Here is a 14,175-nt window from a genome sequence, read left to right on the forward strand (position 1 = left end):
CTGATTGGAACTGAACATTTTGTGTCTTCCTCTGAATATAGTATGCTTTTTACTTGTTAAAGAGATCAGCATATCTGCCTAATTTACAAGGTCAAGATGCTGCTCCTCAAAGAGAATATATAAGATAATACAGTGTAGGATAATACAGCAATAATGCAGCATAAGCTTAACTATAATATTCTAGGATTGATACTCCAGAAGTATCAACATTACCATCGCATGAACAGTGGTGCAGTAAACTACTTTGGGCTTATCTGAAAGTGATGCTGTTAGGTGGAAACCACAGATACTGCAGCCTACCTAAAGGAATGGGTTGATGTATAGAGAAGGGGATTTCCTTAAGATCAGCACAGCTTGATTAAACTAGTAATTTCTCACGCAAGTTGGCCAAAGAGCTTAAGAAGAGAGCATAGTTTTGGAAATTACATAGGCTGTAGGCCTAGATAATAGATATTACTTTCCCATGCATGCATATTTTACATTTTACTCTTGATAAAGTTATTGCCCTAGATTGTCCTAACAAACACCCTTAACCACTTTGGATGCTGTGGAAAATTCTCTTTAATGGGATTGAGGGTAGCAGTTTTCTGTAGAATCACGCCAAGCTGATAACTCATGCTGACTTTTAGTCATCACATTGCATCACAACAGATAAATTAGTGAAACTGATACAGCTCCTAACATGAAAGCACAAATGACCAGGTTAAAACCTTGAAAAAACTTTAAACTCAATCAGAAAGCTTTGAAGGCAATCACTTGGTCTGGCTGCATAGGAGAAGCAAGGATTTTTCATTTGACTTCCAAGGCTCTACAGGCTCTGTGTAATTTGACTGAAAGAAAACTTTTTATCTTTACTGAACAAACCCTCTAACTTACTGTCCTTAACCCCAGCAACCTAGTACAGCAGTCTTTTCATCACTTTTACTTTAATATGTCAGACTTCACAGAAAATGTTTGGATAGTCTAAGAAGTTCTACAGCAAGAGAATGCAGAGTGTCATCACTTGTTAAACAAATGTGTTTGTTCTCTGCCTATGCTTATTCTGCCAGCCTACTCTCAATTACACCAGAGCAAATCCAAACACAAAAGAAATGTAAACTTTAGAAGTGACTTGTTTTGTTGGCATGCCAGTGTTTCCAGAAGAATATCTTGGCCCAATATTTTTTAAAAATTGAACATAAATCCTTTACTGTGATAAGACATACGTTGGAGAGACACAAGACACAGACCTGCACTCTGGAGGAAGAAACTTCTATAAGAAAGCGCTATCATAACAGGATGAGTGCATCAACCACCACTCCACTAGTCTTGCAGAGAAAATAAATGAATAGCATGCACATCACACCACACTGAAATGGCAAGGACTGAAAGTAGCACAATTCATGTTCAGAGTTTTAGAGAGCATTTTTAAAAAACTGTGTGGTATTGCAGTTGCACTTTTTTTTTGCAAAAAATGCAGCTTTTCCAGTAACCATAATATAGTGCTATTATACAACATACTTAGAATCGTCACATTTTAAAGACAGCATGTAAAATTGGAGACTGGTGCTTGAAGTCCTCTTATTTTTTTGGCATATAAAATGGAGCCTTACAGAACATGCACGAGAGGCGCATAGCAACTAGTCCTTTAATCTATACATGAGCACTGCAATGGTTGTAGTTCCTAATTTATACTTACGTGCTTCCCACAAATTGAGAAAAACCTGAAGACAATTACACATGCCCCCATCATGTATGTATATGCATTCTGGAACAGAAACACAGAAGATGTAATGCACTGTCCCCCAGGGATCTCATGGAAAAACCATAATAATTGGTCTTTTAATAACATCGGGCAGTGGCCATATGAAATAAGAGAAATTATAAACTAGTAGCACCAATGTTTCAATAACAGTGGAGCAGTAAGGAACTAACAGAAGATGCTCTACCACTTCAAAAATACTAACCCAACCTCCCCACACATCAAACCAAAAACCCTTCAATCCTCTATTAGCTGGGCTGTAATTATGTCTAGCAGCCCCAGTTTACTCGTCTAGGCAGCTGCTGGCTTACAGAAACTCCTCAGGCCTTCCACGCTACTCAGCAGCAGGGAGCAAACTGTGAATGTCAGGGCAAAATGACTAGTCACACAAGACAGGTCTTCCTCCAAACAGAGCTTGGGGCAGACAAGAGAGAAGCCTGCAGCTATTATAGGGTTGTGACTTTGACAACTTGTGATTGATGACAAGTATCAACTATCCCTTCTCCTTCCCTCATAAATAAGGGAATAAGGCGTGTAGCCAAATTTTAAAAACTGGGGTGGGATGGAGGGAGAGCTGATTTCCTCCCCTCTCCTCCATGCCTTCTTGGATTAAACATCACCCCTTAGCCAAAACCAGTGGTCCAGAATTGCTGCTGGGTTTGGGACAGATTGTATTGTTCAGCAGTTTTGAACCTATGCCTTCTTCCAGTCCTCTGCTCCTGTCTGGATTCTGTGCATTGCCTCTTTCTTCCTTGATGTGCATGAGACTGCTGCTGGCAAGAGCTCTCAATCTCTTCAGATTCCTTCCTTTCCTCACTCACATCCCTCCTGAAGACTTCAGTTTTCTACCACCTTTACAGACTCTACCTCATATCAGTAAGACAACATTTGTACCTCATTATTGTCCAAGACAATGATTCCTTCTTCTTAGCATCAACTTTAATTTGTTTCAGTCATATTTCAGCCCTATTAAACTCCCAAGGGTTTATCTGGATGTATAGCAGCAATCCTACTGCTGGTGCTTAACAGGTAAAATCAAGCTTACTCACTGGAACTGCGTTTTGTAAATCTTACCAGTAAGGCAAAGTGAAGTATCACCCATATAACTCCAAGAGATGTCACCAAGAGATCATACCGATTTCTTCTGCTTTGCCAGAAGCCAGAAGGTGACATGGCAATAATCTTCATTGTGACCTATGGATAAAAACAATTTCTCAGTTGTACTGAAGAAATGGTTATTTCTTGCTGTAAGAACCTCTTCCATTCTCTAAAATGTTTGATTGAGTTCATCTTATGAAATAGTTTCAAACAACCAAGGGCAGGTTTCATGTCAGCTAACTGTTCCCATGTGGACAAGTTAGGCTGCTAGACTAACCGGATCATGTAAGCTTCCCTTAGATGGAGGAAAACTGGTACTTGTTGAAGACCACAGATGACGAAGACCAGGGGATGAACAGTATTCTGGAAGCGTGTCTCTCTTTCCATCAAGTATTGAAGGAAGGAGTGCAGCTGACCACCTCAGACTTGAATGCTTAACGTATAGATTGCTGAGGTGAACGTGGGCTTAAGATATAGTTAAGCAAGTCATGAAGTTAGAAAATGATTAGGTCAGTAATATGTAGCTAAAAGAGGTAGTAGTATCCTATCTAGCTAGCTGTCTGTAAGCAAGCTAAAATCACATAAGGACATTTGAACTCAAGAATACAATTGTGTTCTGTAGCACCTATAGTCCAAATTAATTAAAAAGCTTTCCCATACTGCAAATATCTCTTGCTTTAAGGAATACCCTGTACTCAGCACCATCTGTACTCAGCAGCATATAAGAGAAGAAACCTAAGAACAGTAAAGGCAGTACATTTTACAATGTACCTGGTAACAAACAGCACCCAAAGTGCTTGACATTTCCAATACAGGTAATAGGAGTGCAGACAGGAAGCTTAAGAATAGATACTGGTAAGAAATAGTCACAACAGCTAACAGATATCGAGGTAGGGTGATGCATGTAGAGGGAACACCAGAGAGCTTCTCATACACAATTCGTATTAAACCTCAAAGCAAGTCAAGTGTTACTATATAAAGGCTATAAATGTCAGGCATTCATTACATGATTTTTCCATCCCACCTCGCAACACTGCCATTTAGCAGTATTCTTTGCATTTCTGAAACCTAAACCATATATAAAAGGACACTAGTTTGAGGTAAAAGGCTGATTTTCCAGTTAGTTCTTTGTCATATGAAGTTTTCTGAAGCCTGACTACAAAATGAAGAATACGGTCTCTGAATCTCTAATTATTATTTGAGGTACCTGAAGGTATCGTGCCTCCTTCTATCCAATCAGCTGAGATGCCCTAGTATATTGGAGAGAGATGCATGGGGCTGGCAGGGATCACACAAGACCTGCAAACATCCCTGCCCTTCTGTAGCGGCTAGTGGAGATAAGGGGAGATCAGCTAGGGTACCCAAAAAACCTTTTGATGCCTTCAGTTATTTAGGCAACTGAATCTCACCCTACATCACAGTGACAGCTGTGATCAACCCTTGATCACAGTGACAGCTTAAACACCTACCTCACATGTACAATTTAAACACCTAAGTTCAGGTGTCTATAATCTTGAACTGAATACCACACTGTGCAAATAAAAAAATCACATCTCACTCTATTCTGTGATCATCAGTGTGGTAACAAAAGTGAGATCTCCGAATTCTTCCTATTCTTCTATACCACATACAGTGATGTGAGCAGCAGAGGTTTAAGACTGAATCAGGAGTCCTTAGACTGGACACAGGGCCATTAGCTATGCAGAAAGCTTTGGCCTTCCTCATGGACCATGCCTGCTAGTGGTAGCAGAATGCGGACATAGCAGACTCTGTAACCAGACTATGCTGCACTAGGGAAGATCCTGGGCAGGAAGCTGCTTCCTCTCTCCATAAATCGTGTGCGTTCACAGTGTGATAGCTTGCCTGTTGAGACAGTCAACAAATTTTTCTTGGCTCTGACAAAGTTCCTTTGAAATTCTAGAAGTGTATTTGTTTCTCCTGGCAGTATAAGAGAAAAAAGTATTTCTAAAGACATAGTTACTAGGTAAATTAAAACCTGTCTGTGTATGACACAAATCAAACTTTTCTGTGTTTGCCTCGTCTCTCAAGAGATACTGATTTCTCCTGGGTAGGGAAAAAAGAAGCAACAACACGGACATACTCTAGCTACAGCTGCTACAAGGTATTCACTTCATTGCTTATTCATCACTGCTGGCAAAACCTATCACTGGAACATAGGAACTGTCATATTGCATTAGAGCAGTGGGAAACGTAGTCTACTATCCTGTTTCTGATAGTGGTCAGTATCAGCTATTCAGAGGGGACTGAAAAGAAAAAAACTCAACCACAAACTTATAAAAGAATTATGTACTAACCTAACCACAGAGGAAGCATCTTCTTTAAGCTCATAAATGTGTGCTTTGTTACACTACGGATATCCTTATACATAAAAAAATATATGCTTTTTAAAATGTGTTTAAGTCCTTAGATTCCAATATTATGAAAACAGGCTAATTACACCTTGCACAGTTGGTTGTGGTGACAATTTTCTCATAGATAGAGAACCGTTACCACACAGAATCCAGATCTGTGCAACAAAAGATAGACAATACTGGAATTTGACATAGCTTATTAAAAGGTATTAAAATGAAATATGATACTTTAAAAAAACAAAACAAAACTGAGAGAGGTTTGATGATGTCACAGCTACAGAATAGTGGGGATTAATGCACCAAGCAAAATATAAATGGATCAAGCAGAACTTCCATGATACAACACAGACCTTGTGTTGTACAGGGTGAATTTAATCTGAGATGTTCTGCAAGAAAAGAGTTCACTGGGTTCACCAAAACACAGGTTGAAATGCTCAGAGTTGAATATATATAAAAGGACACAAAGCTCAAGGTGGTGGTGAAGTATGACTATAACAAATTAAAAGTTTATTCCTACAATACATGCTTAAAGACAAGTGACATGGAGAGCCCCAAATGTACGTGTTCAGAAATAAAAACCATAGTGAAGAATGAGACAACATCCCTAAAGACAAAATGAAATATATACATACTAGTCTTAATCTCAATAAGTCATAAAATATATTACTTTACCTCAAGGACAAAAATGAAGGTGAAAACAACAGACATTGTTGCTAAAGGCACAGTCACCGGATCTGCAGCATCCCACTGAAATGCAAACAAAATCTGTTCATAGAAGAGCAGCTGTTAAACAGAACTAAATGCCTCTTCATTGCCTTAACTTTTCTTGCAGGTTTTGTTAATGAATAGATTTCACTTTAAAATATACTCAGACAGGAAATGGCATCTTGGTGTATTCTTCTCTCACAGATTTACAGCTTAACTGGAAATTAAAAATAGCGGACCAGACTACAAAAAGGCAGAAATTGACTCAGCTCCACAAGTTACAATTAATCTACAGTGATCTGTGCCAACTGAGATTGCTGTATCTAGAAATCATGTTTCCGTACATTCATCACAGTAATGGCTCAACTGATTGTTAATTGGTGTTTGGAAATGTGCAACACATGCTGTACTACTATAATGAAATGCTTAAAAGAAACACAATTACCTTAACTGATAACAACACAGACTGGGCCAGAACAAGTACAGCAATAGTTCTCTTAAAAAATGGATGCTGAGTTATATCATACATCCTAGCTCTAAAGCCATCGTTATCTGAAAAAGAAAGAATTCGAGGAGGAGAGTTAAAATACACAGTGGTATTCTTCCCTTATTTCTTGACATATTTTCCGTGTTCATTAGTGGCAAAACAATCCTTGACCGGTTTCAAAATACATTTCTAATTTTCCGCTACAATTTTCCATATCAAATAGGACTTCTGAACATATAATTTCAAATACTGAACACCAGTGTTGCATGAAGGCTTTGGTACTTGTAGGGCAAGTGCATCATTGAACTGCTGTCAGGTTAATACATTCCATTCATATCATTAACAGCCAACTGCAAATATTTTTCATTTAGAAATTCTTTTTTTCATTAAGGCTTATCCTAAAACCATCGAAGCACAACCTTTTTTGGGTTGATTTTAATAGCCTTATGCAGAGATCTGTAGTCGGAGCCTGTTTCCACATTAACTTATGCACAACCTCCTAGTGGCCTCACGATTACAATTTTAATTTGAATCGCAGACTCCTGGGGAATTATGAACACTAGGGCTCAACATGAATAAAATCAAAATATCTTTGATACCCGGACGAGGTGGGAGATGAAGAGGTTGTGCTATCTTCAGTCTGCTTTTCAGATCTTCCCATCGTCTCTGATCTACAGTCAGTAAAGCTGTCCCCTTAATAAACAAAGAGAAGCATATAACGCTTTTGTCATATAAAAGCTAGAACAGTTAATGCTGTAAACGTGAAAACAACATTCTCTTCGGTGCCTAAAATAAAGTTACATATGCATCTCTCCTTAAATAACATACTGTTTGGGTAAAGGAGCCTAAAGTTATCAGCTGTTACTCAAGAGGATTTCTGGATGCAATAGCTGCGAGTTTCTGGGACTCAACTCAGCAGGCACAGTTGTCGCTCTTTGTAGCAGGAGCCCAGTGTGGGCAGTGAAACACTGCGGGAGGTCTTCCATTTGACTGCACATCATTTGCCAGGAAGCACTGTTTTAAAGAGGGGTCGATTTTGTCCGGACTTTGCTGCAGAAAATCCTGTGGCTTGTCAGTGCCGCTACAGTTTTTCGGGGAACAAGCCCTCCAGGAGACCGCTGCCACTCTCCACAGCTCTTCTGCTTGGGGTGTAATTGAAATAAAATAATAGTATGCTTTGAATCTACAAGAGCTCCCCACAAAGGAAGCACAAGGAGAGGTGGAGATACACCTTTAGGGCGGGCAATCATAGATGGTAATGTGTGTAAGTGTTTTCGTAACATAGGAAGAAACAAGCAAACCCCAAACAGAATTCAATGTTATTTAAAATGACCTTCAAAACAAAATGAGGCCCTCATCACTTCAGAGAACTGTAAGAGCTCATGGAAGGAGTCTGGAGTTACAAAAACAAGGGAGACCTTTTCAAGGTAAATGTCACAAGCCTGTCTCCCAGACACTTGGTTGCTCCCCCAGTCAGCACGGAGCCACACCAAGCTGGGCGAGGGCTGGTGTGATCTTTGGGGCTCGCCTCGGCATTGGCTTGTGTAGACACTGGAACCGCGGCTGGCTGTGCGACTGATAAGGTCAGGATTCCTCCCTCTCAGTGGACATAATCTTTTTACGGAGCTGTGTCCCCAAACAGCACCCTGGGATGAAGTGCCTTCCAACACAATGCGGACAAAGCGACAGATGTAAGGATGCCTATTACTCATGTCAGGCCTAAACAGTACCATTTAGAAATGCTTAAATTAAAAGGCAACTCATTCACCCCAATGAGCGTGTCTGGTTTACGTTCTTGGAGAGCTTTCACTGCAAAAAAGGCAAAAGGTGGCAAAAAAAGTGGACCTTTGTAAAATTTAGAAATAGTGATGCCAAGTTGCTCTGTTGCTCAGACACTACTGCTTCCACCAGTGGGATCATTATAAGGGGACCACAGAGCAGAGCCCCACGAGTGGGACTACGGCTGGAGGAGCTGCGTTTGCATTCAGACTTCAGCTCAAAACTGCCAGATAATATTTGAGTCGATCACATCTTCACTGCTGACTGAACATGTGGCACTTGGGAGCTGTGACAAGTGATGGGCAGGGGTTATGAAATGGGGAGTGGTGGAATGCTTTGGGCTACTGCCCAGTCGCTGGGACAGCTGAAGACCCAGCCCAGAGCCCCCTGTGGTACTTCCCAGTCCAACATCTCCACGCCTGCAGCTCCAACAGCTCACATGAAATACTACAGCATATCTGAAAATATTTTGTTCTTTTTTTTTTAGAAAATTGTTCATTCTCACTTAAAATAGTTTATTCCGTAATTGTCCAACTCTGACCCTCCTCAACAACTCCTGGCACTACTCTAACCATGTATCAGCCACGAACTTTCTAAAGCCAACATCTACTTAAAACACCAATAGCTTGGCCAAGTAACTTGTTTTAAGAAGATGCAACTTAACCTCACACAATGGACTGTTTTGCTCTCTTCTTTCTGGACTAATTGCCAGCCTTCTCTCTATCTTACTTCACGTTTTTTTCTGTTCCTGGACATTTCTTCACTCTACTTGAATATAGATTGGGCTGAGATTTTTCCCCCCACTGCATAATTAACTAACATGTTCATCTTTTCAACTCAAATCTGAAGACGTTTTCTTTTCCCTATAGTAAATACATAAAGAGTAACAAGTATTCAAGAAAAAAGAGAGAAAAACAAACATTACATGCCACAGCAGCTACCTGAGGTTACTAAGAAACAACTGAAGAAGCTGAACCAGATGACATAAATGATTTATACTGACTGTATTTTTAGTATCATGTAAATTCTATAGAAATATTGCATGATGTGCCTGTTCAGTGTCATTTACAGGGAACTGTTACTAGTGAGTAGCTTTTTTGATGTTCAGACTAATGCTTTCCCTGTATTCAGATATGGAATTGAGGGAGGAGAGCATTCACAGCTGAAAAGGTGGCTGTAGTTTGAGGAGAATGTACAAGCAGAGAAAACCACCCCAAAATAATAAATGTAAAAATCAGGTAATTTTCTGAAGACAATGGGAACCCTAATTCAGGCCCTACACCTCAGACTTCCACATTTACACTGGCAGCTCATGCAGAGGCAATCTGGGCTAAGATGAATTGTTTAGTTATCTCCTGTGCTCACAATCATAAGCCTCATGTTCACACCTTTCTGTTCCCTCTCATTTTGAATCACAGTATTTTGAATCACAGTGAACATAAACAAACTTTTACTTTTCACATGAGTTTGAGCTGTCCTGTGTCTTGGAAGCTGCACATCTAGGAGGAGGGAATGAAATATGAATCTGCTACACAATCACATATAATTAAGGGTATTTTTCCTCTGTTCATGTTCATATTTCAAACTTAAAAATAAAAAACTGGTGAAAGATTTACACTGATATTGTGGATAAATAACTTCAAAAGTAACCTGTGGGTTGGCCCAGATCACCTTATTCCATAGCTGACAGTCGACTACACAGATGAATACTGAGTTATGAGTTAATGACATCTCACTAATTTGTGAAAGAAATCTCACAAGCTGCCCTTGCAGGAGACAGGCTGACACAGTGAACTTGATCTTTTGAGTGACTCCTATGGAAAGAGTGGGAACTAGGAGTGAAAACGCTGTCTAGGAGATTGACAGCACTTAGTAAGATTGGACCTATTGTCACAAAAGCGTAATAACAGTCGTACCAGTAAGGGCAAAGATCCAGCTCCTCTAGCACCTTTTTTCTATGACAATGGCCAAAAGGAGATGCCAGTTAAGTGTAGCAAAGCAACCCAGAGCAGCAAGTGGCTCCTGATGATTCTCCATTGCCCACAAAGCTGGCTCAGAATTCATGACAGATACATTCAAGACCACATGCAAAACTAAAGGGGAAACGCACCACTTCCTCACTCCTCAACACCACATGCACCACACCTCAACAGGGTAGAGGAAAGATGTTTGATCAGCCATGATCAAAAGCTATTTAAGAGTTAACTCTGTAATGTGATATTTCTTCTTCTCGCCTATGAACAGGTTTTTGAGGAAACTGACCTGTGTAGAAAGTGTGAAGGGGAATGAAGAAACAATTTATATGATAGAAATGCTCAGCTAACTCTATCTCAATAGAGTTTCATGAACTATGATGTACATGACAGAAACATACATAGCTAAATACATCATAGCTATAAAAGAAAAACATTAAAATAATTTTAACATTTCAAATAATATTTTAATTACCTATAATTTAAATAAAATGACTTAATTTTTTTTCAAGACTTGCTGAAAAATATTTTGTATTCATCAGTGTAAGGCTGACACATTTGAAGGAAAAGTAATATTACACAGCTGAACAGGAAGGGGCAAAAGCATCTATAAAAATCCAGTGGAATTCTCACATTGGAGAAATTTCAGCTTTTTTAATTCACTAGTCAAAATTTAGTGAATAAGAAAATAAATGAATAGCACATTGCTCCTTGTTCTCTAGAACAGATGTATTTTAACAAGAATGACTGCACTTCACCTCACCAAAATTACACTGGAGTCACGCAAGCATAAAAATACCTTCTGAACAGCAGAGGGTTTAGGCTATTTATTTGGCTTGCAAATTTGACTGCAAATTGACTTCATTTCATGATGCCTTGCTTGGCCACACTGGACACACAGTAGTGTGCTGTTCAGCTCCCTTCCAGGAGGAGTCAAGTGGTTTCCTTGAAGGGCAAACTCAATAGTTGTGTTTGCTACACAGTTCGGGTCAGGGTCATAGTAGGGTCATGGCCAGCACCCAGTTTGTCTCCAGCACTAGCACACAGGGTTGTCTTGCATCTCCAAGCCCCAGAGTGCACAATCATCCTTTCCCTCCAGTGCCACGAGTGACAAAAATATCACTCTAGCTAGCTGCAACACAGACATCTCATTATTTTTAGGACTTTGAACTGAAAGATAAAAAAATTTAATAATTATGTCTTGGTGCCACAGGGGCACCACAAGAGGCTCTGAAAAAAAAGTCAGATTAAGAGCTGTGCAGTGTGTATGCAGCAGTCCCATTCAGAGCATGCTATCTCTAACAACTGTAGACATGAGCTGCTCTGTAACAATTTACCTGGGCAGAGGTTTTTCTACTTTTCAGGGTAATCCACAAAGCCCATGTGAACTGCAGTTTTTTCCTAGAACACTAGCTACTTTTTTGTTTGAGTGAGGGACAATTAATTTTACAATGTACTCTGAAGTTTGCCCGGTGTCGTGGTTTAACCCCAGTCAGCAACTCAGCACCACGCAGCCGTTTCCCCCTCTCCCCTCCCAGTGGGGTGAGGAGGAGGAAAGGAAAAAAAAAAAAAGTAAAACTCGTGGGTTGAGATAAGAACAGTTTAATAACTAAAGTAAAATATAATACTAACAATAGTAATAATGAAATATAATAATAATAGTAATGAAAAGGAATACAACAAAAAAAAGGAAGGGGGGGAGAAAAAAAACCCAGCGATGCACAATGCAATTGCTCACCACCCGCTGACCGATGCCCAGTTAGTTCCCGAGCCGCGATCCGCCCCTCCCGGCCAACTCCCCCCTGTTTATATACTGGGCATGACGTTCCATGGTATGGAATACCCCTTTGGCTAGTTCAGGTCAGCTGCCCCGGCCATGCTCCCTCCCAGCTCCTTGCACACCTGCTTGCTGGCAGAGCATGGGAAACTGAAAAGTCCTTGGCTTAAGAGAAGCGCTACTTAGCAACAACTAAAACATCAGTGTGTTATCAACATCATTCTCACACTAAATCCAAAACACAGCACTGTACCAGCTACTAAAAAGAAAGTTAACTCTGTCCCAGCCGAAACCAGGACACCAGGAAAAAGCCATGCAGCTTTACTTTGGATCTGAAATACTGCAATTGTAGGGCTCTAACGAGACCCCTTAGTTGTAACACGTACAAGCATAACAAGTCTTTTTACCTGCCACTGCGTGTATGCCTACATCAAACTAAAACAGCAGAATGTGGAGCATCTGTAAATACATTGTGCTTTAGGTTCAATCTCCATCTGGCAACGCGGCTGCATTGTAAATAAACTCAGACAGCTTTGAAAGAGAGTGTGATGGATTGGTATCATCCCAGGCTTGAGTTTTGGAGCAAATATGGAGCAGGTGTGTCTGAAGCAATACTTGCAGGCTTGCAGAATGTAAGATTGGCAAGTCAGTCTTAAAGGCAGTCTTACCAGGTAACATAGACAGTGTAATATCAGTTTCAGGTTTCTTACAGAGCCAGTTCTACACACAATAAACCACCTCACTCAGTACCTTGTTTTCATTGAAATTAGCGATGACAACTCCAACGAAAAGGGTCAGTCCAATCATGCAGCCAAGGAATACAAAAACATGAATGTAGATTCCATGGATCTGAATAGACAAAAATAAGATTAATAGTTAAAACAAATCAAAGTATGCGTTGTAGAATTCAAAGACTCTGATGTGTTTCCTTACCGGCCCAACACGATGAATAATAACATCTCTGACTTCCACCCAGCCTTTTAATGAAAGAACTTCGAATAGTGCCAGCATTGCATTCCCCACATTGTCAAAATTAAAATTCCGAGGATTTGCCCTGAAATGCAGTACACAAATAGGTGTAACGTCAGCAATAAAGTTGTTCTATTTGTTACCTTGATTCTTCATAGTCTAACTAACATTTAAATACCTCGCAAAGTTCGTGTGAAGCCTCTGAAATATATCATTCAAAGTTCTGTCTCAAGAATAAGAAAACAATAGCAACAGCAATAAATAAATACACTATAATTTTTTTGATCCCTATGTATGTTTTATTTTCTTACTCAGATCTGATTCACAGTAATAAAGCTTATAACATGTTGCTGCATTTTAGTGTTTTTGTCAATGAAATTAGCAAAATAACAGCATTCATGAAAAAATGGATCTGATGGCATTGGCCAGATTCTAAAATAAATTTACCTGAAAGAGACCAGTCTCAAACCCACATAAATGATTCAGATTCCAAAGTCAGTGAGATCATTTAGAAAATGCTGTTCCTTATTTCATTATCATCGGGAACTGATGGTCTAAAGCAAAACTTCCTGAGAGGACATCACATCTTCTTGGCTTTCCTATACCATATACTCTGACCTTTTGTATCGGTTGAGATTCAAGAGGATGTTTCCAGCTGAACTTTAAAAGTAACCTCTTTGGGCTAGGTTAGCACATTGCTCTGTGTCTACAATCCGAGACAGATAATCCAAAGAGCCCAATTAATTTTCAACAATCTATAAGGTAAATAGTTGCATTCCAGAAGAATTATTAAGTGTTTGGTGCTTCTGAAAACCCAACCATTCAGTGAAAAAGAGAGTTCTCAGATGTAGATATTTCTTTTAAATGAGGTCCTTATATTGACATCTGGCTCTTGAAAATCTGGCCTGATACAGCCAACAGGTGGTATAAATGTCCTTGTGGTAAAACATTTTTCTGCAATAACAAAACATTCCCCAAAGTTTACAGTTATGCTGATTAAGACAGTTTTTGCTTATTTTTGGATCAAGCTGAAGAGGATTGAATTTGCTTACTCGAGGAAGAATTTGTCTGAAGCATACAGAAACAAAGACTTCTGCAGATGTCAGAGTTTCACTGACTGTTCAAATCACAGCATATTATTTCATTAGTGTAGGATGGCTCTGAATCTACCACTGCTGGTACGTTCTTTATCCATGCACACAGTCAATTAAAATAATTGTGGCTGTTAAGCTGATTTTGCAAAATGCCAACCAACTTAAAAATGTAAACAATTA

At 39.6% G+C, this 14,175-nt stretch overlaps 1 protein-coding gene across 1 annotated transcript in view; it reads right to left on the minus strand.

Annotated features, from left to right (window-relative positions):
• Nucleotides 1–14,175, minus strand: part of NALCN (sodium leak channel, non-selective) — a 260,771-nt gene that overhangs the window by 12,926 nt on the left and 233,670 nt on the right. The window contains exons 29-35 of the mRNA XM_050903338.1: nucleotides 12,866–12,986; nucleotides 12,683–12,781; nucleotides 7,003–7,096; nucleotides 6,362–6,468; nucleotides 5,884–5,958; nucleotides 2,816–2,935; nucleotides 1,679–1,747 (exon numbers count right to left, since the gene is read on the minus strand). Coding sequence (XP_050759295.1) covers nucleotides 1,679–1,747; nucleotides 2,816–2,935; nucleotides 5,884–5,958; nucleotides 6,362–6,468; nucleotides 7,003–7,096; nucleotides 12,683–12,781; nucleotides 12,866–12,986 — 685 coding nt within the window. The remainder of the gene's footprint in view (nucleotides 1–1,678; nucleotides 1,748–2,815; nucleotides 2,936–5,883; nucleotides 5,959–6,361; nucleotides 6,469–7,002; nucleotides 7,097–12,682; nucleotides 12,782–12,865; nucleotides 12,987–14,175) is intronic.

The sequence above is a fragment of the Gymnogyps californianus genome, chromosome 1, assembly GCF_018139145.2.
Source record: "Gymnogyps californianus isolate 813 chromosome 1, ASM1813914v2, whole genome shotgun sequence".
Taxonomy (NCBI): Eukaryota; Metazoa; Chordata; class Aves; order Accipitriformes; family Cathartidae; genus Gymnogyps; species Gymnogyps californianus.